The sequence below is a fragment of the Balaenoptera acutorostrata genome, chromosome 18, assembly GCF_949987535.1.
Source record: "Balaenoptera acutorostrata chromosome 18, mBalAcu1.1, whole genome shotgun sequence".
Classification (NCBI taxonomy): domain Eukaryota; kingdom Metazoa; phylum Chordata; class Mammalia; order Artiodactyla; family Balaenopteridae; genus Balaenoptera; species Balaenoptera acutorostrata.
The window spans coordinates 64946090-64973460 of NC_080081.1; the positions used below are offsets into that span (position 1 = coordinate 64946090).

At 44.1% G+C, this 27371-nt stretch overlaps 1 protein-coding gene across 1 annotated transcript in view; it reads right to left on the reverse strand.

The window, feature by feature from the left end:
* TMEM272 (transmembrane protein 272) overlaps nucleotides 1-27371 on the reverse strand; it is an 86811-nt gene that overhangs the window by 21258 nt on the left and 38182 nt on the right. The window contains 2 exon segments of the mRNA XM_028161741.2: nucleotides 5741-5821; nucleotides 16442-16619. Coding sequence (XP_028017542.2) covers nucleotides 5741-5821; nucleotides 16442-16514 — 154 coding nt within the window. The 5' untranslated portion in view covers nucleotides 16515-16619.

Consider the following 27371-nt stretch of genomic DNA (forward strand, 5'->3'; position numbering starts at 1 on the left):
GAGTCCCAAAGGAGAAAATAATTCAGAATTAGAGCAACGGTGGGAGAAGGATATTAGGATCGAGAGGTTGGAGCTGAATCATTCTTTATGCCAAGAACACAGATGAACTGATTCCTGACAATGAAGGCTGTGAAAAAAGACCCCCTGAAAGGATGGCCTCCCGGGGCGGTGTCAGGATTAACCAGTTCAGGGCTCCTGCTCACATCCTGAAGTGGGTTTAACTCTGCTGCTCTCACCGTCACTTGTTAAAGACATAGTAGCACCTAGCTATCAGTCCAAATACATGACCAGAAGTATCCAAAGCATCTTTAAAGGGAGCAATCTTGGTAGGAGAAGTGGGTGGCTTCTAGCTTAGTCTGCTCTCCAGGTTCTCCAGAACCTGGTTCTTTTGAATAGCAAGTGTAACCCCTGCTCTCTTGCTTAAATAGTTTAATGGGGAAACTGAGACCAGGACCCAGCAGTTTTTCTCTGCAACACCACCTTTTGGGGACTCCACTCAGCGACCAAATACCCAGGAGGCAATTGGCAAAGAGTCCAGGAGGATAAACTCAAACTAAAGTCCTCTTTCCAAACTGCCCCATTTCCCTGCATCTATAAAGGCACCAAAACCTCAGTCGTCTGTGCCACTTCTGCCCTCTCCTGGTACATCCAGTGATTTTTGTCTCTGCCTCACTTTTTGCATCCTTCCCTCTTCTCCATCCCTGTATCAGCACCTGCATCACCCTCTCACCTGGCCTGTTCCTCAGTCCCCCACTAACTCAGCAACACAGACCTCACAACCCCATAAAGGAGATGAGATGTGTACCCAGGGGCCAATACAGATCAGTGTGTGAGGGGCCACCAGAGGTGCATGAAGCAGTAAGGAAGCCCAGAAGAGGGAGGAGTCCCAAGGAAATCAAGGAATGCTTCCAGGAGGAGGTGATATTGGCACTGGGTGTTGATGAATGGGTAGGGTTTTGACAGGCGGAGGCTTTTCAGTCAAAGGGAAAATCCTAAAGGAAAAGATTCAAGGAAGAAAAGATCAGGGTGGGTTTGGGACAGTGACAAATCCTCCCATTTAGCTGAGCATAGGTCATCCATAACAGATAACTGGGAAATAAGACTGGAACAAGGTATTGAGAATAGAGGGCATTTCCAATCTACATCCGGCCATTTGGATTTTATTAGGAAGATCAAGGGAGTTGTAGGATTTGGAGCTGAGAAGTGACATAAAATCAAATCACTGGAAAAAATGAGGCCAGTGGAATGGTGACGACGGCTGAGAGACCAGTGAGGAGGCTGAGCCATCGTTCATCCTGGAGGGTGATCACGAGGTGTAGGTGGGGCAGGGTCTCGAGTACCAGTTAGATGTGGTAATAAAGGAAAGAAAGGAGTAGAAAATGACTCAAGTGCTGAACTTGGGTGACAAGAATGGTGGTGGCATTGACAGAAATGGGAGAAATGGAAAGAGGAGGAGCTTTGGGGAAAAGATGTGTTTCGTTCAGAATTCACTGCATTTAATGTGCTGGGAGAACCTATTGGAATCTGGGAGCCCAGAGCTCCAGGATTTTCTAAAACCACCTCCATTGCCCACGTGACTTGCCAAAGGCTTAAGACTCTCCACCATCCATGTAACAGGATGACATAGTAACAAGTATCACGCTGACAGGTGTTAGAATCTTTTTTTCTGATCCCTGACGAGAGATGCCAAATTTTGCATCTTGGAGCCCACTAAGGGCAATTCCCTGGGATTGTCCCAAGGGAAAGGGATGGAGGAAAGTGCCCAAAGAGGAGGAGCAACGGGGGGTGCGGGGGCATGTGCGCGGGCGTGGAGACCTCGTAGGCTGATGAGGGGTGAAGTTCTTGGATGGCTCTGCGGTTCCTCGCAGCGTCCAGAGGGAACTGCTACCAGGAGCACCTAGGGAGGGGCCAGCAGGCCCCCCAGCTTGGAAAGACCCCAACATCCCAAGCTTGGCGCAGGTGCTGGCCCCATGGTAGGGACAGAGTGCACTGCTATGCGGTCTGTGCAGGAAAGAGAGGGCGGGGTGAGGCTAAGGGATGCGTGAAGGTGGAAATCCCTCTTGCCTGCAGGAAGGGATGCCCTTTTCTTGGAAGACAACTTCCTAAGTTGCGTGTCCTTGAGGCTACCGCTACCAGGAGGGCACCTTTTAGAAGCTGCACAAAGCGTCTGTACAGGCCTATGACAGCTTTGCTCGGAGAGCAGGAGCCTCCCCTGCCCCAACCCCCAAAGAGGTGAACGTGATCCCCTGCCCCACATCCTGAATTCTGTGACTGCAACGCCCAAGACTGATTTTTTTGCTGACAAGTAGGAACGCGAAGTCAGTTAAATTTTACCTACAAAAGGAGAAGTTTTCAAGTTTTAAAGGCACATTAAAAAATCGGGGGTGGGGGTGGTCTTCCCTGGTGGCAAGTGCTTAAGAATCGGAGCAACGAAGCCCGTGCGCCACAGCTACTGAGCCTGCGCTCTAGAGCCCGCGAGCCACAACTACTGAGCCCACGAGCCACAACTACTGAAGCCCGCACGCCTAGAGCCTGTGCTCCCCAACAAGAGAAGCCACTGCAATGAGAAGCCCGTGCACCGCAATGAAGAGTAGCCCCCACTGGCCGCAACTAGAGAAAGCCCACGCGCAGCAACAAAGACCCAACGCAGACAAAAATAAATAAATAAATAAATAAAATTAACGAATTAATTTTTAAAAATCAAATAAAATAATGCGCTATTTCTCACAGCCAGAATCGTACCATAAAACTGCCTCTCGACATTCAGTATGTGGACTTTCCTGAGCCTCTGTCCACCTCCCTGGGGGCTGAAACACCCAGGGGTCACGGGCCTCTGGTCCAGTCTCAGGGTGGAAGGCCTCTCCCCCGGTGTTCCCCTGTGCCTGGCTTCACTGAGCTGCCATCTCCAAGTGGCGCTAAGAGGGCTTCCCAGGACGCCCTGACAGGTGCCCTGACCTGGGTTCACCGTACCTGTCGCATTTAATTGCGTCATCCCGCGATGGCCAGAGGCCGGCTGCACACACCGCACGTGCATTCATCAAGGTTTCATTGCTTCCCGGTTATTAAATCGATCCTCCAGGCCAGCCTCAGGGTGCAGGGAAGCAGCCGTAGTGCAGCAGAATGAACTTGATGGAAAGAACGTGTGAGACGGGGAGGCTGACGGTCAGGGCTGGGCAGTGGCCCAGGAGAGCTTTCCAGGTGGCTGGGTGGGGTCGGAGGCCGTGACAGAGACTGCCCTGCTCCCTCGATGGACAGACAGATGGAAGGGTCACTCCTTCAGGCCTCAAGCCCCTCCCCTCCCCTCCCCCACTTAGCTAACTTCACATGCGGATAGGGACCTGCCAATCCACCTAAAGGGAATATCTGAAGATTGTTCTTAAAATAGAACTTTGCTTTCCCATTACATAAGTATGTAGTACTTTACAGGAAATGTAGAAAACCATATAGAAGAAAATTTAGAAGTCATTCAAAAGGAAAACACTGTGGTGTAGATGCATCTAGGGCAGCATTGTAAGAAATTCAGGATAAGACCAGGGAAGCTTTTTTCCAGTCTAAATTCTAAAAGAATTGTTAATTGTGAAAATTCTTAAACAGTCAGTAAAGTAGAGAGCAACAGAGCAAACATTCAGATACCTACCACTAGGTTTCTCTTGTCTATATGCTTCCTGTATTAAGTTTTTAAACTTTTTAGTTGGAAATAATCCCAGTGTGTATTTCCTAAGGATAGGGACATTCTCTTACAACCTTAGTACAGTTGGCAAACTTCCTTAAATTCACAATGAGAGGATACTTTAATGTACTATCCATATTCCAATTTGGTTGGATCCAATCTAAGGTCGGGTATTGCCTTTTGTTGTTGAATCTCCTTGGTCCTCTTGAATCTAGAACATTTCCATAGACTCTGTTTGTTTTATATCATGTTGACATTTTTGAAGAATGTGGTTGTTATGGACTGAATGTTTGTGTCCTCTCTAAATTCATGATGAAACCTTAGCCAAGTGTGATGGTATTTTAGGAGGTAGGACATTTGCGAGGTAATTAGGATTAGATGAGGTTGTGAGGGTGGAGGCCCCCTGAATGGGATTAGTGCCCCTATCAGAGACAAGAGAGACCCTGCTTCCTCTCTGCTCTCCGTCATGTGAAGATACAGGGAGAGTCAGCAGTCTGCAACCTGGAAGATGCTCTCATCAGAACCCAGCTACGCTGGCACCCTGACCTTGGACTTCCAGCTTCTAGAACTGTGAGGAATAAACCTCTGCTGTTTATAAGCCACCCAGTCTATGGCAAGTTGTTATAGCAGCCCAAAAGGAGTAAGACAACAGTCCTCACTTCGGGTCTGCCCCTGTTCCCTTGTGTTTGGATTAAGGTTGTGCCTTCTCAGCCAGACTTCTGCACAGATGATGGCCACCTGTCCCTCATTGGTGATGTTAATTTTGAACCCATCAGAGTTTTTCCCAATTTTTCTACTGCGTAATTACTATTTTTTTCTCCCTTCCAACCAGTAATGCAGTTTGGAAGGCCCAGGGGAAAAAGTGAACCTGGTGTTTTTGTCTGGCTACATTTTCCAGGGTGAGAAGGGAAAGAAGAGGAGATGACACAGAGGTGAACAGGGGTCCACTCACAAAGGGTCTTTCAAGTGATTTGAAGCTCACTTTCTCTTCTGCAGGAATGGGTCTAGGACCGTTATCCCCACTCTGGCCCCCATATAGTAGGTATGCTCCAGAGGTGAAGGGGGCTGTGCGACCTAGAGCCATTGCAAGGAGTAAAATGTCAGGCTGTGTCTGAGGAGGATGAGATGGGGATTGGGTACATTAGCTAGAGGAGAAGCTTGTATTAGGAGCTGGTGGTTCATTCATTCACCCATCTAGTCATTCGGTGGACAGTTACTACACTCCTACTATGTGCTGGGCACTATTGGAGGTGCTGGGAATGCAGCAGTGAACGAGCTGTCCTGAGAGGAGAGGGAGGTGGGGACTTGGTGATCATACATGGGTATCAGCATGTCAATACCACAGTCACCGGGCACCCATCCACCATCCCCTTGTCTCCTGACCCTATACCTTAGTCCACTCTACCCTCTGCCTGCTGTTTCCAAATATTACTGCTCTAAGATAAGTTGCTTAAGACTTCCCACGAGATTCCCTTTATTCACACATCATCTGTATAAAAGACAGACCACATGTCTCAGTAGGAGGTAAATGCTTTCACCCCAAGGAGCCCCAAGGTCTGGGATTTGTTTTAACGATATTCCAAATGTTATGATATAGCCTGGGCCTTCTGTAATGTGGCCCAACCCCTCTGGACACAAGGGCCCCATCAGGAGATGGTGGGGAAAGTCCAATTTGACAAGGAGACAGGGTAGGATGGGGGTGCGGGAAGCCACCCCAATCCAAATCCACTCACATCTCCCTGCACGTCTCCCAGCTCCGCTGCCATTATATGTTGGTTGTATCAGTGACTCCATTCACTCAAACGTTTTCCAAACACAGATTATGTTGAAAATACATCCTGTGCACTACGAAAAGCTAAAGGTTCCTAAGTAAGGAGTAGAAGTAGGGGCATCAACAGAGGTCAGGACACTATCCTCCCAGCTCTACCGTGGGGCCACCCTGAGCCAAGCACAGACCACCCACAGGGCTCACTTTGGGCTCTAACAAGTCATGTGATTTCAGACTTGTTAAAGCCCAAAGTGAAGCCCAAATCCTTCAAAACTAGGACATTTCTCAGAGCTGTGACTCACCATTGCTGGCAATTTTAGAAATGCACCGATGACACGCCTTCTCCACACCTCCTGGCATTGTTCTTGCTTGCTGACAAAGTTCTGGGAATCAAACATAATTTATTCATAATTTGTTAGAAAAGCTGTGGCAGGACTGACATGGCACCAATTAACCACCTCTGTGCGTGTCACCTGCGCCTGCAGGTGGCCGCAATCAGCCTGGATTCCGGGTGCCGCCTTTGACACCGGTCGGCCTGCAGGTGTGGCCTTGTTAGCCATGATCAGACTGAAACACCCCTCATTTCACAGATGAGGGAACCACGCTCAGAGAGGTTAAGAAGCTTGCCCACTGACGCACAGCTGGGAAGACACGGGGCCTGGAGGGCAAGGTAATAATAGGTACCATTTATTGAGCAATCGCTAAGTGCCAGGTGTTAGGTTGGCACTTCACATACATCTTCTTGTATTTAATCCCCACAACAATCCTGGGAAGTACTATTAACTCAGTTTTACAGATGGAGCCTTGGAGACTCAGAGAGGTTAAGATTTGCTCTGAAGCCAGAGCTGACAACTGGCAGAGCCCAGATTTGACTCAGATATTGACAGAGCTGAAGCCCTTCTCACTTCCGCACACACATGTAGCTTTCTCGATTATAACATCATTCTCCAAGGTCCACGGAAAAAGGGTAAGCATGGACTTGACCAGAGCAGCCTGGACTGAGACCCAGGAGGCCTGGAGACCCACCGCGGCTTCACTGTGGACTTGCTATGGTCTGAGCAAGTTGACACTATGAGAAAGAGCTTCCTTTCTTTGGAAGAAATATCCATAACTTTTAAAATAGGGACTTCCCTAGCGGTCCAGTGGTTGGGACTCCACCCTTCCACTGCGGGGGGCGCAAGTTTGATCCCTGGTCGTCGGGGAACTAAGATCCCACATGCCTCGCAGCGAGGCCAAATAAATAAATTAATAAAATACACAACCAAAATCCAACCAATCAGGTAGGACAGCAAATTCTCCTGCCCAGGGAATGAGGTAGCCCTGTAAAGGCATTAGGTTGGGAGCGGGGGTGGGTGTTCTGTCCCTTTGCCCCTAGTGCCCGAGTATGGGACAGTTCTGCAATTTTCTACCATTCTGTTGCTTGGAAGAGGTCAGCTCCGGGGGTGAAGGGTGGGGTGCTGGCTGATCCAGACAGGACCTGGGCCAGACATCCTCACTTCATACGCAAAGTCCCTCCAGGAACCTGTCCTGAAAGGGCACAGCTCCATTTTCAAGCACACTTTTAAAAAGGCCTCATTGCTGGTACCGCAGAGATTTGCAGACCAGGGGACCGCGGCCTTCGGCAGTGCTGCCCGCCGGCTCTCCCAGGTGGAAGGACCTGAGCGCGGCGGATGCTGGCAGTGACGGGGTATGTGTGGAGGTGATAACTGAGGAGGAGAGCACACAGCCGGAGGCTGCTGCTCACTGTGATTTACTCCACTGCCATCGCTCAGCGAGGTCCTGCTGGCGGGGGGCCACCCTGGCAGACCGAGCTCGCTCTGGCAGCTTCTCTCTCCTGCTGATCCTCTGTTAACTCACAGGCAGGGTGATTCAGCCAGCGCTTTCAGCTCCAGGGATTACAATGAGATATGGAGCTTTTATTCCCTATCGCTTTGCTTCTAGGATGTGTCACCCTCAGAAGCTGGCTTGGTATCTTGCAGGAGCCCCTTTACAGCAAGTTGGAGTCAATGTGATGGGAGACGGGTCAGTCTGAAATCAGAGGCAAATCGCCAGCGCCCTGCCAAGGTCTTCCACGTGTCACCTCATTTCGTCCCCCTGGTTCCCCAGGAGGCACAGAGAGAACTGAGATTCAGGCAGTTCATATGCTCAAAGCTGCTTAACTACTGAGAGGTAGAACTGGGATTTGAAATGAGGCTTCTGGGACTCATTTGAAACCTGGCCTCTGAGACTTCCAAGCCCAGCCTGTCCTTCTTACCACCGAGCAAGAGGAAAGGGCAAGAAACCCAGAAAGGAAGGGCTTCCCAGGGAGAGTCAGGGGCTGCAAGGAGGTGGGCGCACCTTCTCCATCTGTCCTGTGGGTTTGCAATCGTGTTTCACCAGGTAAAGAGTATCATGCCCATTTCACAGATGAGGAGACGGAGGATCAGGAGAGTTAAGAACTTGCCCAAGGTCACACAGCTAGATTAGAACTCAGGGGTCGTAAGATCTGTCAAGCTTGAGAGGCCTGCCCTCACTTGACCAGAACTGGCTTTCATAGTTTTGACTGCGGTGAGAAAACAGGACGCGAAGCATCCGAGCTGAGCACGAGGGTGTCACGCGCCCTTTCTCCCACAGAATGCAGTGCTGGGCAATTCCCGGCTATCCCCTGATGATCCTGCCTCCTTCTGCTGCCTTTCCAGAAACATCTGTGGAGGACGTGCGTGCACAGCCCATAGTAGGTCTTCAATATACATTTAATGAATGATTCCGAGAACTACTGTTAGAATGTCTCTTCACGAGGATTCGTTCTTTTACAATGTGCTTGCAAAAACTGTCGCCTTGGTGGCCCTACACACAGAAAATCAGGGGAACTGAAGCCCAGATTAAACAACAGCTTCCTCCCCATCACTGACTTGGCTTTTCACCAGGAGACATGACACTAGGCCAGTTCCCTGGCCTGATGGGGTTTACCAGGTGTGCACCCTTTTGTCAAACAGAAAGGAGGCCCCCAGCTGTGGACAACTAGTTACTGAATGAATTACAGATTTTTTTTAGTTGGTGTCCACACTTGTTGAGGTCGATGACCACAGGGTTGCCACGTAAGCTAAGCCACTAAAACCCCATCTAGAAAAACAACTGTCCTGTACCCAAAGATAAACCCGGTCTCAAAGGGCAGGAGGGGGTTATGGCCCAGCAGGGCTCCTAAGGGTCTTTCCTAACCTCACTCTTCTAGATGAAGAACAGGTGTGTCCCTTGTTATGACGCAAAGCGCTTGCTCTGGGCGAGTCTCATCATCTGTGGGGTATCCGGGGGAGGGAAAGCCCCTCCCTGTGTCACTGGCAACATTACTGGACATGTCACCAGTCCCTACACACCTCTCTTCCTGTCTCAGCTCCAGATGCTCTGCATACCGGCCCTCAGACAGCCCTCTGGAGTTTTAGGACTTGTGAACTTCAATAGCACACGAAGCAGCACATAAATAACATCGAGAAGGTAGTGGAATTTTCTTCTCAGGGGTTGGTGTGGACTTCACATGTAGCCAGGGGCCAACACTTTCCTTCTGTGTCATGGAAGGGAAATAACAGGGGAAAGAGAAAGAAGGGCAAACTGTTCATATTTGTGTGGTGGAGTTGCCACAAATGTATAAATTTTCTTTAAAACAACATGTGAATTGTTCCTATCATACCTACAACCCAAGATATTACAGTCTTCAAATCCATAGCAGCTTTTGTGGAAACCACCTGTATTTGTCTGTGTTACATCATAACACAAGCATTTGTACCTTGGGCCACTAACTGGACTAAGAGGCACATGCTTTAGTTTCCTGTGAACTTTGAAGAAAGCAAACAAGCAAACCAAAAAAACAGTGTAGGGATACAGAGAGATTTTTAAAAATTTGAATATCCCAAATTGACTGCTTTCTTCAGTCACTAACTGCAAACAGTGGTAGAAACATCCATTTAAAAAAAAACAATGATACGCTTATCGGTTATAACATCAGACCCAATGAGACAAACCAACACAAGGTACAGGTATTAGATCCATCTTATAAATGAGGCCATTCTTATTCCTTCAGGCTTTTACTTTATAAACTGGCAAGATGGATGAGAGGTAAAAAAGAATGATGTGCTGCTAATTCTGTCACACCTTAAAGAATGTTCCCTAGGAGACAGGTGGCTCTGATGTGGGAAACGAGCTTTGGGCCCAGCCAGAAGGAGAAGACAGAATTCCCACATAAGGTCCCAAATGCTGGACAATCGACTTCATAAATTATGTTCAACGTCACACAATGATAAGGAATGAAGTGTTAATTAAAACAACCATGAGGTGTCAGCAAAGATGAAGAACTGTTTAGGATTCTAGTGAGGGGGGCGGGGAACGGCTAGGCTACGTCGTCGGTGGTGCCACTTCTTTGGAGGGGAATTTGACACAACTTATCACAAGCAGAGTGGGCAGAGGGGTGTGTTCAGTACAATCTCATTAATGTAAACGATGTCCACATGTGTACGGACATGCCTAGGAAAAGACGGAGCACACACACGGTTAATACCCGTCACCTGTGGAGAGAAGTAGCCACGTATAGGGTCCACAGGGGTCGGGTCAGGGGAAAGTGCTGGAGGAAGGTGTGCGAAGTATGTTCACTTCTACTTTACACCCTAATACTGCTTTGCTTTTTCACCCATGAGCAGGTTTACGTTTATAACTTAAAACATTCAAGAAGTGTCACTGGACTGAATTTTTAATTAAAAAAAGAGGAGTGAACCGTATCTCCAGCAAATACATGTGTACACAAATGCACAATTAGAGAAAACTCATGAATCCCCAGAAAGTTGTTTTCTCCATTTCCACCAAGAAAATGTGATGAAGTCTCAATGCCAGTATTTTGGCAGAATTAAGCATGTAGATCTCTCCTCCCTGGAGTTATGAAACACGGATCATTCATGTAAATTAATTTGAAATAAATGGATCTACTCCAAAAGAAAAAAAAAGTATCACTGGAAAGGAAACGTAAATTATTTCCCCAAATTCCACAGACAATAAGTAGCTTGTAGGGGCGCAGATAAGCAGAAATAAGTCCCCCAAGAGGAAAAACAAAAAGAGGGGCTATGATGTGATGGCAGAGGGGAAATATTTTTTCCTCTTTTGTAATATTTTCTTTAAAATTATGAAAGTAAAGTAACAGAAAAATTAGGTCATAGAGAAAAGAAAACCATTTGTCATTATAAACAACTGCAGGACTCCTAGCCCAACAACTGTTGGTATTTTGGAGCTTTTCTTTCAAGTATATATGTATGTATGTATATGTATGTGTACACACACATACACACACACATTTTAGATGGTTGTACTCATAGGGCACATTAAATTAACACGTCACATTTTTTGGGGGGGGGCCGTGTTGCGCAGCTTGTGGGATCTTAGTTCCCCGACCAAGGACTGAACACGGGCCACAGCAGTGAAAGCGCTGAGTCCTAACCACTGGACTGCCAGGGAATTCCCTTTTTTTTTTTTCTTTCGCATTTTGACACAAGAATTCTTTCTATAACTGTGTGGTCTTTGTAACCATCACTTTAACACTTCTCTCAATATCACATTCTACAGAGCAGGATACATCACACTATACCCAACCTATACCTTATTGTTGGTTATTTACTTACAATTTTTCACTATTTTGACTAACCCCAAGAGACATATCTTTCCATTAGAATAAATAATTTGATATGAGATTACTGAATTAAGAAGCATGAGCATTTTTTTTTTGGTTTTTGAGGTAAAATTAATTTCCAAAGGACTTGTATCCATTTACAGTGTCACTAGCCAATATACGAAAGTGCCAGTTTCACCACACCACAGCCAGCATTGGGTGTTAGGAAGACTAGATCATTTTAATTACTTTCATAAGCAAAAATGAAAGTTAATGATTATTTTAGTTTACATTTTGGATTACCAGTGATATTGCACATTCTTTCACTGATTGTTTCCTGGTTAATGTCCCCCCTTTGTGAATTACTTTTTATGACCTTTGATAATGGATTTATTTCAATTCAAAGCAAAAATAAATATGTTTTGAGTGCCAAACCCACAAAAAAGCTGCAATTTGAGAAAATAATAGTAAATCTGCTTTTTTATTCACAGAACTCACCGTGTGAATTTACCGATTCAAATATGCTATGATAGGTATACACTTATTGTCATGTTGTTCATTGTTTTCTGACTGTTTTGTAGGTCTCTGTTCCTTCCTCTTCTCTTGCTCTCTTCCTTTGTGGTTTGAAGACTTTCTTTAGTGGTGTGCTTATATTCCTTTCTCTTTATCTTTTAAGTATTTACTATAGGTTTTTGCTTTGTGGTTACCATGAGGCTTACATATAACAATTTGTATCTATAACAGTCTATTTTAAGTCGATAACCTAAGTTTGATTGCATTCTAAAGCTCAACATTTTTACTCTCCCCTGCAAGTTCTGTTTTAGATGTCACATTTTAGGTCTTCTTATTTTGTGCATCCCTTAAGTAATTATTCTAATCATAGTTATTTTTACCACTTTTGTCTTTTAACCTTCATACTAGCTCTATAAGGGATTAATCCACTACTTTTTTTTTTTTTTAAAGAGCTAAGGGTCTGGCTTTTTATTTATTTATTTATGGCTGTGCTGGGTCTTCGTTTCTGTGAGAGGGCTTTCTCTAGTTGCGGCAAGTGGGGGCCACTCTTCATCGCGGTGCGCGGGCCTCTCACTATCATGGCCTCTCTTGTTGCGGAGCACAGGCTCCAGACGTGCAGGCTCAGTAATTGTGGCTCACGGGCCCAGTTGCTCCGCGGCATGTGGGATCTTCCCAGACCAGGGCTCGAACCCGTGTCCCCCGCATTGGCAGGCAGATTCTCAACCACTGCGCCACCAGGGAAGCCCTAATCCACTACTTTTACTGTATACTACCTTTCCAGTGGGATTTATTGTTTCATATATTGTCAATTAATTTATGACAAAAGAACCAAGAATATACAATGGGGAAAGGACAGTCTCTTCAATAAATGGTGTTGGGAAAACTGGACAGCCACTTGCAAAAGAATGAAACTAGACCACTATCTTACATCATACACAAAAATTAATTCAAAATGGATAAAAGACTTGAATGTAAGTGAGACTATATAACTCCTAGAAGAAAACTTAGGTGGTAAGCTCCTTGACATAGGTGTTGTCAATGATTTTTTGGATCTGACACCAAAAGTAAAAGCAACAAAAGCAAAAATAAATAAGTGGGACTGCATCAAACTAAAAGCTTCTGCACAGCAAAGGAAACCATCAACAAAAGGAAAAGATAACCTACAGAATGGGAGAAAATATTTGCAAATCATATATCTGAGAAGGGGTTAATATCCAAAATATATAAGGAACTCATACAACTCAATAGCAAAAAAAAAAACAATATGATTAAAAAACTGGGTAGATTTGAATAGGCGTTTTGCAAAGAAGACATGCAGATGGCCAACAGGTACATGAAAAGATGTGCAACATCATTAATCATCAGGGAAATGAAAATCAAAACCACAATGAGATATCAACTCACACCTGTCAGAATGGGTATTATCAAAAAGACAAGAAATAACAAGTGTTAGCGAGAATGTGGAGAAAAGGAAACTCTCATACGCTGATGGCTGGAATGTAAATTGGTGGAGCCAGTGTGGAAAACAGTAGGGAGTTTCCTCAAAAATTTAAAAATAGAATTCCCATACAATCCAACAATTCCACTTCCGGGTATTTATCTGAAGAAAACAAAAACACTAACTCAAAAAGGTATATGCACCCCCATGTTCATTGTAGCATTATTTATAAAAGCCAAGATATAGAAACAACCGAAGAGTCCATCGATGAATGAATGGATAAAGAAATTGTGGTATATAAAAATAGAATATTATTCAGCCATAAAATAGAAGGAAATCTTGCCATTTGTGACAACGTGGATGGATTTTTCAAGGCCATTAAGTGAAATAATTCAGACAGAGAAAGACAAATACGATATGATCTATACGTGGAATCTCCAACAACAACAACAACAAAACCCCACAAGCTCATAGATTCACAGAACAGATTGGTGGTTGCCAGAGGTGGCAGGTGTCGGGGCAGAGGAGTGTGCAGAAATGAGAAATGGGTGAAGGGGGTCAAAAGGTAAAAAAACCCAACCAAACAAAAATACGCTATGAAAGATCTATTCACTATTATGCTGAAAACATGCAAAATTCACAAAACTGAATCACATGCTCCCCCTGGCCCTTTCACATGGAAGCTCTTCTAAGAGAGGGTGGACCCCTCATTCACAACAGATGCTCAGTAGAGTAGATCTATGATAATTATGGTGGTAAGGACCATTTTAGGCAATTTCTAAACTTTCCAAGTACTAAGAAAATGAACATGTTTCTTGCTGGGTAGAAAGTTTCCCTGTTTGGTAGAAATCTGAAGCAGGAAGAGATTGGGGGAGTGGGCTGGGCAGCCCCTTCTCTCCAGTGGGAATAAACGGTGACTTGGGTATGACAGTGATGGGATTGTTTGTCTCTCATTTGCTTCTGCATCAATAAGAGTAGTGATAATAGCCCCTGGTGTGTCCTCCTCTAGAAGTTTAGTGATAATAAAGGGCATTAACTGATAATAGGGAATTAACTGATAACAGTTGCTGAATGACAATTCTTCACACACTTTCACTTTTCAGTCCAATTGGTGTATCTCAGTGGTAAGCAACCAGGGGTAATTTTGCCTCTCAGGGGACAGCTGGCAACGTCTGGGGACAGTTTTGATTGTCATGACTTGGTTAGTGACTAGCAGACGGAGACGAGGGACGCCGCTAAATACCCTGCAAGGAGCAGGGCAGCACCCCACGATGAGGCGTTAGCTGGTCCAAAACGCCAGTAATTCTGAGTTTGACCCTGTTATAACTAACATTCCCAGTTTCAGTGTTCAATTTTATAAAATACTACTTTATCTGAAACCTCTGGTTTGTGTCCTAATTCCACAGCGAGACTGTATCTGTAGACACCTAAGTTTTTCTTAACACTTAGCACTTCGACAGTACTTAGCATTACTTATTTTCACCTCAAAGCTCCAATCTGAGCACATCTTTGACTTGGTGAGTGTGGTTTTTAGTGATTGACTTGGTAAATTACACTGTTTATTCCTAAATTAGATGTGACGGGAACCCCAGCTCATCACTTGGTTTTGAATAATATTAAATGCTAAACATTAATCACCTCCATACCTGTTCCTCCAAAGGCAGATGTTAACCAGAATTGTTGAATATTTCCAACAAATGTTTTGGGTACTCAGGACACAAATCCTTTATTATCTGTAGCTCTTTATGTAGCCTCTGCTCCATTCCCCCTCCTAACTATTCCATCCTGCATGAATTCCGTGGAGGTAACTGCGTACCTGTGTGCCAGAGTGACCCCACCACTTCCCTACGTGTCGTTCACTATTCGGTTCCTATGAAATGGAAAATGTACTTCCTCTGAGCTCTACCACACTTTTATAATGACCACGTCAAAGCCACCCGCTCAGAGACCCAACAGGGGATCCCTCCTCACTGCCCTGTAGTTACCAAGATGTTTCTAAGAGCACAGCACAACTTGCTTTCACTCTGAAGTTCACTGTTCCTTTACAACTATTCTTTCCATGAGAAAAACCATTTTCCTTAGACTCAGTGAAGATGAATGTTTTCTTTCCCTCCGCACAATTAAGAAAAGCACTTTCATAATGTAGTTATTTTCTTTCCAGGAAGCACAAATCAGCACATTGTCATCTTCCCCTGACTCCGAGAAACCATCTACTAGGATTCTTTCTCCAACTTGAAAGGCTGCACAGGGCTGTCCCAACTCACCTTTTGAACTGACGAAAGAGCCAGATCCAGAACCGGGCAGAACTGGGCCCCTGTGGGTTCGGGGTGGTCCAGGTCTACATCTTCCAGGTCTTCTCTTCGCTTGCGGGTCCCCCCCTCCCTGCCGCACGCTTCCTTTCTCTGTTTCTCGCCTCGGATTTCTCGCCCGCTGCAGGACAGCAACTCCTGGCTTTCCCTGGGAGGGACGGATTATCTCGCGTTCCCACTCCCACGTGTGGGTAAAGCGCAACCCCATCGCCAGCTTCGACAGCCCGCAGTACTTCCCAGGGCCGGAAGGGGGCAGCAGCGCAACCCCGGGAAGCGTTTGAAAGGTGGGCTGTTAAAATTCAGGGCCGAAGTTATAATTTAGTGGAGTTGTAAATTAGTGCTGGAAACATTCCATTTCAGGGCCTTAACTTTAGCTGGTAGTGCAGGCGTGTCTGGCAGCCTCTTCTCCTTTCTTGCTCTCTCTACGTGCTGGTGGATTGTGAGGAAGAGTCGACTGAACACCGACTATTTAATTTAAAGAGGCTTAAGGTCCTTGAAGCGGGCCGAGGACCCGAGAGATGCCTTGGTGCTCGAGGACTGAGATGTAGAAAAGAGCTGAAACCTATACAGTGTCATTCCAGACTCTGGATCTGAGACAGAGGGAAGTTACAGGGAAATGGAATTGTGCCCAGCGTGATAGACTAACCGCTGTTTTTTTTAGATCGGAAACAGGCTGCTTTGGGAGGCTGGGTAAGGTATGCTGTGACAGGTGAGCATCAAGTAGAAGAAGTTCTCCACTGTTAATCAGAAGTGCCTGAGGCTCTTTATTAAAATGCAGATTCCTGCCCCACCTCCCGAAGATTCTGAATCTGTCGGTCTGGGCTTGGGCCCAGGAATCTACATTTAAGACCTTGCTACGTCTCCGTGGACCACATGTGGAGAAGGACATTAAAGGCCTCCTCCAACTTTTTTATTTTTTTGTGGCCGTGAAGCGTGGCATGCGGGATCTTAGTTCCCCCACCAAGGGTCCAACCCGCGCCCCCTGCAGTGGAAGCCTGCAGTCTTAACCGCTGGACCCAGGGACGTCCTGCCTCCTCCAACCCTGACCTTCTCAGTTTTGTGTTGTTCTCATGGAAAAGGATGGTATAAAGGGGTGAGACCAGGTGGGGCAGAGAGGTACCTGTTGTACAAAACGTAAGGAAGGGCCCCTTTTTCACGCTGACCCTGCACTTGCGTGGCCCTGAGGGTGACATCTCCTTCAGTCTTGACTCTCTTGTCTCACCATCGTCCCGGCCGTGCCAGTCTCCAGACCTGAACCCAAGCTGAAGACTTCACACCACGTGGTGGGTTGGTGGAACCTGTTGGAGGAAAGAGTGGCATGTGAGGTGACGTGACTCTTCTCTGCAATGTTTGGCCGCACCTCCCCCAGCAGGCTGAAGTGGGGTGACTGACCGTGAGCAGGGAGGACAGAGCCTCCAGGCTCCCAGACCCACTGTCGTAGCCTGCGGCTGCCTGAAGAAGGACAGTAGCCCTTTTTGAGCATGTTTTAGCCCAGGGCTCAAAACAGACTAAACTTCGGATTATAGGGCCGTCCTCCCAGGAGGTCAGTGAGGGAAGGAATCATGGCTGGTCTCTCAGTAGCTTTTCCAGGTGCCGCTGTAGATGCAGCAAAGAGGGAATGTTTTCTCCCAGACCAGATGATACATATTTTAAGTACAGAAATAGAGGAATTTTTTGAAAAAGCAGGAGTCTTTGGAAAGTGATTATGAGATTCGGAGGCTAGATGTCAGTAATAATAAGAATAGTTTTATCACTTAAGGAAACAGAGGGAATTCAATATGGGAAATTAGTTACAAACGTGATGGAAGGAGGGAAAAGTTGAAAAGAAGACGCGGTGGTCAGGGGTGGGGGGTAGCCCAGAGATTAGCAACAGAGTGGAAGCAGCTACTGTTGGAAGTGAGTGGAAAACCACTGTTGAAAATACTGCCCAAAGCAAAGTAGATGCTATTATTATCCCCATTTCACAGATGAGTAGAGTGAGGTACAGAGAGATTAAGTAACTAACTAAGGTCACCGAGCTACCAAGTGTATAATGAACTTGAACTTAAGCAATGCAATCCAGAGTCCAAGCTTTTGGCCACTACAATCATTGCCATGTGAATAAAGGTCACGTGTTAGTACAACTGAGTTACAAGTTGAATTCAGAGTATAAATTTTATTATGCATGTTGTTCCGTATAAGCATTGAGGTGGCCTACTTAATGGGGCTCTGCTGGTAAAAGTGAGTTCAACCATTCATTGAATAAGTAGTGCTCACTCCAAGCCAGACATTATGAGTAAAAGGATTATTTTATAAAATCTAATGTATCCCATAAGGAAATTTAATTCAAAAGAGTAATGAGTTAATGAGCGTATGCTTGAGTTTAATTACAAAGGAGTCTGTGAGTTAATGAGGGTATGCCTGACTTCTTGACAGAAGCCATGGAAATGAAGGGAGGTATTAAAGTCGGCCAAAGACCGATTTGTGCACCACATAATGAGCGATCAGGGAGCCAGCCAACACTGACAGCCCTGTTCCCAAGTGTCCGTTCCCACCGGCCTCCCTCAGACTGTGCAGAAGGCTGTCTTTTATTGTGTGTTATTCTCAAACAAATTAGTTCTGTGTAACCATTCTCATTCTTTTCATGCTTTCCTTGGAGAACTTTCCATTCTGATGTTACCCTTCTATCTGAGTCATTTTTTCCTGTATTTACCATCTGCTAATCCTGACAGCTTCCTAATTGGGGAGAAACCGTCAGGGACCCTCCTTTCAACTTCCACCTGAATCACAAAGCTTTTTCAATAGACACTTTCATTTTCTTTTTGACTTTTCTCAGCGTTATAATTTTCCTGAAGATAATTTGAGAAAAAAGAGAAGCAAACTGTCTCAGTCCCGAACTAATTCATAGAAAGAGAAGAACGAAAACACAATCAACCCAAGCTATAGCCTGGATGAACCTTGAGGATACTGTACTAAGTGCAATAAGCCAGGCACAACAGCGCAAATTCTGTATGATTCCATCTATCTGAGGTATTTAGAGCAGTCACATTCACAGAGACAGAAAGCAGAATGGTGGTTGCCAGGGGCTGGGGGGAGGAAGGGATGGGGGCGCTGTTTAATGGGTACCATTTCAGTTTTGCAAGATGGAAAGAGTCGTGGAGATGGATGGTGGTGTTGGCTGCACAACAGTGTGAATGTATTTAACATCACTAAACCGTGCACTTAAAAATGGTCAAGATGGTCAATTTTATGTTATGTATATTTTACTGCAATTTTATAAATAAAGAAACTCCTGGGTCTAGGAGAAAAAAAAAAAACAGTCCAACTTTCAGATTCTAAGGGCCCTGTGGAACAGCACAGCCACCCCAGGTGCTCCAGGAAAATACTGGGGTGTCCTTGAGCCCCGGTTTCAGCAGTCCCAGGGGTTCTGGGGAGGATGTGAGGACACGCCCCGAGAGACTGGTTCCCTCCTCCCTGAAAGGTTTCCAGCCTCAGCCCTGCCACTCAGTTCTAGCTGGCACCTTAGAGCGGGCTTGGGGAAAAGGAATAGTACCCACCCCCAGGTCGCTGTTCTAGCTGCTGAGTCAGGAGTGTATCCGCATCCCCGGGGCCTGGGTCAAGGCTGGGAAAGGCACAGCACCGGCTGCAGAGGCTCTCCCCCCAAAACCCCACCTCCTCCCACCGGCTGTTCGCCTTTCTCTGAGGTCCTGGCCTCTGGCAAGAAATAGCTGCCGTCCCTACCACTTGGGCTCCAGCCCTGGCAACCCATTCGCTGTCCTTGCCCGGAATCCTGAGACCAGAGACAGGGGCCAGGCTCCTCATTTTCCTCACATGTTTATTTTTCCAGATTACTTTTTCAAAGACGATTTAATCAAGTTTCCCCAGGGGGAAAATCCTGGGATACTTTTGTTCCAGATTGCATTAACTGCACAAATCCATGGGGAGAGAACCGGCATTCTATGCTTATTTTTTCTGAATAGTATCAGTTCTAAAATTTCACGTTGATTCTCTGCCTCTCTTTTTTTTAAGGTATAAAGTCAAATCATCTGCAGATAATGATGGTTTTACCCCTTTTTTCCTAATTATTTATACCTCTTGTTTGATTTCCTTCACAAAATGGTGAATGCTACCTCCTTTGTCCTGTTCTTGACTCTAATCATGTTTTCAGGGATGATATTTTTTAAATATTTAAAAACTAGACAAGGTCCCTGACCAGTCAGAATAGAAGGGACAACCAACCAGAACACGTGTCATGTGTGCAGTGACAAGACACGACAGGCACATAGTAAGCCCTGAGTGTTTTCTCACTGAGCATGATGTCATTTGTTGATTTGCAATAGATTTTAAATAATATTTTAACTTTATTTTACCAAGAGCTTTTTCAGGAGAGAGTCAGGCTCTTCATAACCTGGTCTCAACCTATCTTTTCAGCCTTCTATTTCTCAACACGCCTCAGTGTGCACTCGCTTACTCAGAATTCTTCAGCAACTGTCTAGCATTCCTGGGGAGCTGTCTAGTCACACAAAACAAGGGCTTCAGGATCCCAGGGTTTCATTCCTTCTCGTGGGGCTGCTCTCTGTTTGGGCAACCCTCCCCACCTATAACCTGGGAAACTGCCTCACTTTCAGGACTCAGCCCAGACATCGTTTCTGAAGTCTTCCGCGACTGTCTCCCGCTTTCTGCGCACCTCCAATCAACGATCAAGAGCTGGTCCCTTTCTGAACCCTCTTACACTGCTGGTGGGAATGTAAATTGGTACAGCCATTATGGAAAACAGTATGGAGGTTCCTCAAAGAACAAAAAATAGTTACCATATGATCCAGCAGTCCCACTCCTAGGCATATATCTGGACAAAACTCTAATTCGAAAAGATACATGCATCCCAACGTTCACTGCAGCACTATTTATAATAGCCAAGACATGGAAACAACCGAAATGTCCATCGACAGAGGAATGGATAAAGAAGATGTGGTACATATATACAGTGGAATATTACTCAGCCATAAAAAAAGAATGAAATAATGCCATTTGCAGGAACATGGATGGACCTAGAGATTATCATACTAAATGAAGTAAACCAGACAGAGAAAGACAAATATGTGATATCACTTATGTGTGGAATCTAAAATACAACACAAATGAATATATGTACAAAACAGAAACAGACTCACAGACATAGAGAACAGATTTGTGGTTGCCAAGGGGGAGAGGGGATGAGGGATGGAAGAATTGGGAGTTTGGGATTAGCAGATGCAAACTATATATAGGATGGATAAACAACAAGGTCCTACTGTATAGCACAGGGAACTATATTCAATATCCTGTGACAAACCATAATGGAAAAGAATATGAAAAAGAATGTATATAACTGAGTCACTTTTCTGTATAGCAGAAATTAATTAACACAACATTGTATATCAACTCTATACTTCAACACAATTTTTTAAAAAAAGAGTTGGCCCCTTTCTCCTTTGTGCCTCCCCAGTGGACCCTACACACACTTCTAATGTGGTGTCTTTCACACTACACTTGTATTTGGTTGTTTCCACTTTTTCTCCATTTGCATACTGGGGGCTCCTCCACCCTTAACACGGAGTGAGTGCAGGGTCTGACGCTTAATTAGCACTCAATAAATATTTGTTGAATAAATGAGTGAATGAGTGACTCTTACTCTGAGCGTGAAGATTTATCATGTAAAACAGATGTATTTTTTTCAATGTGAAACTGATGCATTTTCATTCCTCTTATGATGCCTTGTGAAGAACAGTGCAAGTATCATTGCTCAGATTATCTATAATTGCACAACTGCTCCAAGTGGTGTAAAACAACAATGATCATTTATTATTATTATGTCTGGGGGTTGACTGGGCTCGGCAGACAGACAGACGGTGGCTGGCATTGTGGTCATCAGTAAGCTTCCTCATTCACATGGATCACGCTGACTGATGCCCGCTGGAGCTGGGACCTCAGCTGTCAGCCAGAACACCACAGGTGGCCTCTTCAGGGCCCTGGGCTTTTTCACAGCATGGAGGCAAGGATTTAAGAGCACATGTACTAAGAGAAGGAGAACCCAAGGAAGCTCTACCACTTATGATTTAGCCTCAGAAATGGTGGTTTGCTGGTAAATGTTTAACAACCAAGCTCTGTGTGTGTGTGATTGTGATTGTAGCATTTGCTGGCTTCTGTAATATAAATAATCTCACCATGGCTGTCTTCAGGCTACTGACATGACTCCACTGGGCGTGGAGCTGGGGAAAAATGTGCAAGATCATTGGCCCCCTGGCAGCAAGGGCTCCAGCACACAACAGCTCAGCAGTCACATGACACCGCTTTCTCTGTGCCTTGTTGGTTGAAGCAATCCAAAGATTCACCCAGGTTCAAGGGGAGGAGATAGACTCTGCTTCTTGATGGGGCATTGGCGAGGTCACAGTGTTAGAAGAGAATATGGGATGAGGGGTCTTGTTAAGGCCACCTTTGGAAAACCCAATCTACCCCAACCACCAAAAACAAAAAATCCCAAGAACTGCACAGAAGAAAGTGTGATGTACACAGAGGCTTCAGAGGCTAGGCCAGTGAGGAGGTCTTTCTTCCACTGGAAGAAAATGGGAGGGGCAGGCAAGAGCAAAACCTCTCCTGGGATAAAAAATATGATGGAGAGGAGCAAAAGAATAGAAACCACAGATATACAGAGAGAAAATCTGCAAGTAGAGATCTTTTCTCCTGCTTTGATTTAAAACTCTAGGAGTAGAACACTCATTCATTCGATAACTGTGTTTACTACATGCCAGGCACTGTTCTGAGTGCTGGAATGAAGCAGTAAACAAAACAGAAATCCCTACTGTATTAGTTTGCTGGAGCAGCCATAACAAAGTACCACATCGGGTAGCTTAAACAACAGAAATTTATTTTTCTCACAGTCCTGGAGGCTTGGAGTCCAAGATCAAGGTGTTGTCAGGGTTGGTTTCTTCTGAGATCTCTCTCCTTGGCTTGTAGATGTCCAGCTTCTCCTACCTGTGTCTTCATGTGATCTTTCCTCTCTGTGTCCTAATTTCCTCTTCTTATAAGGACACCAGTTGTATTGGATTAGGGCCCACCCTAGTGACCTCCTTTTAACTTTCAAACTTACCTCTTTAAAGACACAATCTCCAAATACAGTTACATTCTGAGGGGTTAGGACTTCACCATACGAAATTTGGGGGCACACAACACATCCTGTAACACCCACCTTCATGAAGGTTACATTCTAGGACGTCACATGGTGCACTCTTAGCAACATCATGTGGTTGTGGCCGTAGAAACGGTGGCATGGGATGCCCAGGGGAAGCCTGCAGGTATTGGCACGGACTTCAAGGTGGGATCAACTCAGTGGAACAGTTCATGCTCCCCAGCTACCCAGCGGATCAGGCTGTTGCTATTCTCCAACGGAGACACATTCCTACGTAGTTTTTCCCCTGTCCTTTCCTGCTTCCCTCGTTCTCCTTCTCCCAAGAACCCTCCCCCAGTAGACCTCAGGCTCTGCTTCTGGAGAATCTTACATATATAAGACAGTCACACTGCATTACACCAAGAGGCACGTGATATATGGTCGACCCACACTTTGTGGTGTTAAATTAACCTCTAGATAAAGATGATAGACTGATCCCTCCACCATACAATGGTATATTTCACTTAGACATAGAATCTGTGGTGTTATTCAGGGCAATACAAATGTCTAGTTTCCCCATCAATCATTCATCTAGTGGTTTTAAAAACGATGAATGAAAATGCCAAAAATATCATTAGGTATGTGAAATAGTGGTTTCTTTCTGATTCCATCACTTCTTCTGCATATATCAGCCAAGGTTCTTCTGCAAAGCTTTTCCACATCAACAGGGGCTGTTTGATGGCATGGTCTACAGTTTCTAAATGAAGGGCTGCATACGTTGTTCATTCTTTCAACTGTCCTTTAATTTTCAAATACTCCTTTAATTTTCAAATTTTCAGAGAAGTTGAGTTAATAGCCTTAATTGTACTCTAAATGGTGACAAGTGAGTTTTCTCTGTCTTTTTAAATCATTAGTATCATTGTAGATTCATGGATTTTAGAGATTGAATAGATTTCAATTAACCACAAACATTATTCTTTTTGATGGTCAAATTCTCACAGTTTCGGTCAGTGGGAGCCTACTCAAGTTGGCTCCTTTTGACATGACAAGAAAACTTCCTTGATTTCTGGAAAAACATGTCTCAGGTTCACTTTGTACCTTCCTTTTCCTATGCCCAGAAACAGTCATTTATCAGTGGCGCCTGGGCAGGGGATGGTATTAGAGGCTAAGATCTGTACACAAGGGCGATATTCATGGCTTCTGGGATATTGTTGCTATTATCCATCACAATAAGCAGCGGTATACATGCATAGTTTTCAAAGTCATGAGTTCATTAAAATTTTTTAATTTAAATTTAATACTATATAGTATTTTATGTAACTTACTTGATGTTATAATTGTATCCCTTTTCTTTTACATTGAAAATCTTGATTCCTAATGTTACTAATACAATTACTTGTATGCTTTGTGATACAATAGAAAGTTTCAAAATAACAATACGAACACTACTAAAAAAATAAAATGACCAAGGTGAGATTCCAAATTTCTGTGTAGTTTTTTTATCCTTCAATTACATCCCACTAAGGAGGTAGAGTCAAAACACTGTGCCCTAAAGTCAGTTGAAATAAATCCTTCCTCCTCTGTGTGGGTACGGTACTATTAGATGTATGATTATGCTCATGTGTTTGTTTCCAAATTTAAGAATTGTTTTCAGTTATTCAAAGACCAAACCTTCTAGAAAAGTATTCACAAAGGGGTCTTGCTTCTACCCCTGCTTCCTCTATTGTTTCCCTCATAAATAACTGTTTTTATTAATTTGGTGTTTTTCTTCAAGTATTTCTTTGTGAAAATGTAAACAAATACATAGGTATATATTCTTATTTTCTTTCTTACACAATATGTAGTAGTATTCTATACCTTGCTGTTTGTTTCACTTCGTATATATTGGAGATTTCTTCATATCAGCACATTGAAGCCTTTGCTCAATTTTTTACAGCTGCATAGTACTCTGCTGGGCAGACATGCCATAGTTTACTTAAGTTGTTCCCTATTGCCGGAAAATTGGATTCTTTCCAATCTTTTGCAGTTTCAAACAATACTCCGGTTAGTTGAATAACCTTCTGCAAGTATCACTTTGTACTTGTATAAGCGTACCCGTGGGACAGACGTCTAGAAATGGAATTGCTGAGTCAACAGGTAAATGCATCTACAATTTCATTAGTACTGACAAATGCACCACTATAGGGTTTGTAACATTTTGCATTCCTACCAGCACTGTATAAAGGAGCCTATTTTCTCACAGTTTTGCTAACAGAGGGTATTGTCAAACTTCTGGGTTTTTGCCAATCTGATAGAAGAGAAATGCAATATTTATTTTCAACTGCACTTCCCTATAATTGATGCTGGAAATTTTTTCATATGTTAAAGAGTCATTCGCATTTGTCTGCAATCAATTTATTCACATCCTTTGGCCATTTATCTATTGGGTTATTAGTCTTTTTCTGCTTGATTTCAGAAGCTATTTGTAAAATGAGCATGGTGGATATAGCAGGAACAAAACAAAGTCTGCCTTCACAGAGCCAACTTCCCATGAATGATCCCTTTCTGTGACTAGTGCTGCCAGAAAGAATTCTCTATTTTCAACACGGAGACTGAGGCCATTGCAGTGATGATTAATTATGTTGCCATTGCCTTCATTTGTGAGCAATTTTCCAATTTGACCTACTCTTCCAGGAAAATAATCTATATTCCTAATGGAATAAATCAATTTCCAAAAGTAGGGGAAAGTGTACTCTTGCAGTTATAGAAAATCATGTTCTCAGAAATATTTAAAGAAATGGGGAAATTTTATGACATATTATTACATGAAAAGGTAAGGCACGAAACAGTATGCACAGTATAAAACCAATTGTTTAGAATATACCTAGCTGCAAGTGCAGGAAAAAGATTGGAAGACTATACCCCAAAGTGTTTACTGTAGTTACCTCTGAGTATTGGGATTATGGATGATTTTAATTTTCTTCTTCATCTTTGTTCTATTTTCTAATTTTTTTTTTATCATGAACATGTATTGCTTTGAAGACTAACAAGAATGATAACACAATTTTTTAAAATAAGAGCACTGAACAAAATTTAAGCTACACTCTTATCTTGAGTAAAAAGGAGCTGTTGATTTGGTGCCAAGTATGGGAGAGGGAAGCTTGTCCTTTTCAATTATGTGCGCTCATTGATGCTGAAGTTCAACTTATTTTTAGTGCCCGTTCACATTTAGCAACAGTAATCTCTTACTATTTCCTTACTACTACCTGTCTATTACTATCTAATACTCTTACTATTTCCTTACTATTTCCTTTCTATTTCCTTACTATTACCTATTAACTATCTTACTATTTCCTCCAGAGACTTTAAGATTTACTTGGAGTAGCAAACACGAATTGTGCATCACTGAGGATCCCAAGGTTTTATGTAAGAATACTCTACCAACTCATCTAAATCAACTCTATTTCAACTTCAGATTTCTAATTGGTGCACGGTTCTAGGCACTGAGACCAGGTACCTTAGCCCTGTCCTTACTTCCTCTACCTTCCTCCCATGTAACCACCTGATCACCTGTTGAGTCTCTCTTTGAAATATTCCTTGTAGCATCTATTCCTCTCTGATTCCCCGGCTACAATACTACTCATGACTCAGACTGTCTGCCGCCTCCATTATTAGAGCAACCTTCTGCATTAGAAAAGAAGAACGGGGCTTCCCTGGTGGCGCAGTGGTTAGGAATCCACCTGCCAATGCAGGGGACACGGGTTCGAGCCCTGGTCCTGGAAGATCCCACATGCCACGGAGCAACGAAGCCCGCGTACCACAACGACTGAGCCTGCGCTCTAGAGCCTGCAAGCCACAACTACTGAGCCCACGTGCCACAACTACTGAAGCCCACGCTCCTAGAGCCTGTGCTCCGCAACAAGAGAAGCCACCGCAATGAGAAACCCGTCGACACCACTAGAGAAAGCCCACGCGCAGCAATGAAGACCCAACGCAGCCAAAAATAAATAAATAAATTTTAAAAAAAAAGAAAAGAAGAATGCTTAAAAAACAATGAATTAGGAATCTTAGAATGACTAAGTAAGGGGACAGAATGGGTTTAGAGCCCCCCGCCAAATCTTCATCTCCAAAGAATTGTTAACAGTTGACTGGTTTGGCAGTTCACTGAAAAGCTCCACCCACAAAACTTGTCTTTATTTGACCTAACTTAATGCTTGGTTTATGCAAACAGCCCTAGCCTCAGGGCATTTGTCAAAAAATTGAGTGTAACTGTTTAATATCACAGCTGCCTGAGGCTGTGTTACCAGTTGGGGCTAATAAGAGGCTGACCAATAATTTAAGAATAACTGGAGAATAAGATGGAAGCTTTTAAAAGTTCTAACATATTTCTGGGAATCTGGAAGGTCACATGCGTGTGAGTGTGCACATGCCCCAAAAAGACCTGAGGAGGCTGTAATTCCTCACTTCAGGCTGACCTTGAGGCCCTGCACAAGTAGGAAGTGAAGGCTAAGGCAGAATTGTAAACTGTCTGCATGAGCATTGAAGGCATGTCCACACACACACACCACACAGGCCCTCAGCAAAGGAAGGGAGACTAATCAGTTCAAGGAGACCTCTTAGTTCAATCATTAGCTGACCACTAAGCTAATTAAGCAGACTTCAGTGGTCACACACAACAAAAAATACAGACTGTACAGAATTAGTCCAGGAAAGTCACTAAACAAATAGTAATAATAACAAAACAACAACAAACCTGAGGAGGGGGAAATCTCATTTTGAGAATTATCACATTATATTGTTTGTAATATATTATTTAAGATTATATTATTTTAAATGTTCACTTTTAACATAAAGTTATATGACATGCAAAGAAACAAAAAAGAATGGCTCATAATCAGAGGGAGAAGGCAGGCAATAGAAACTATGATTCTGAGTTATTTTGTTTTTG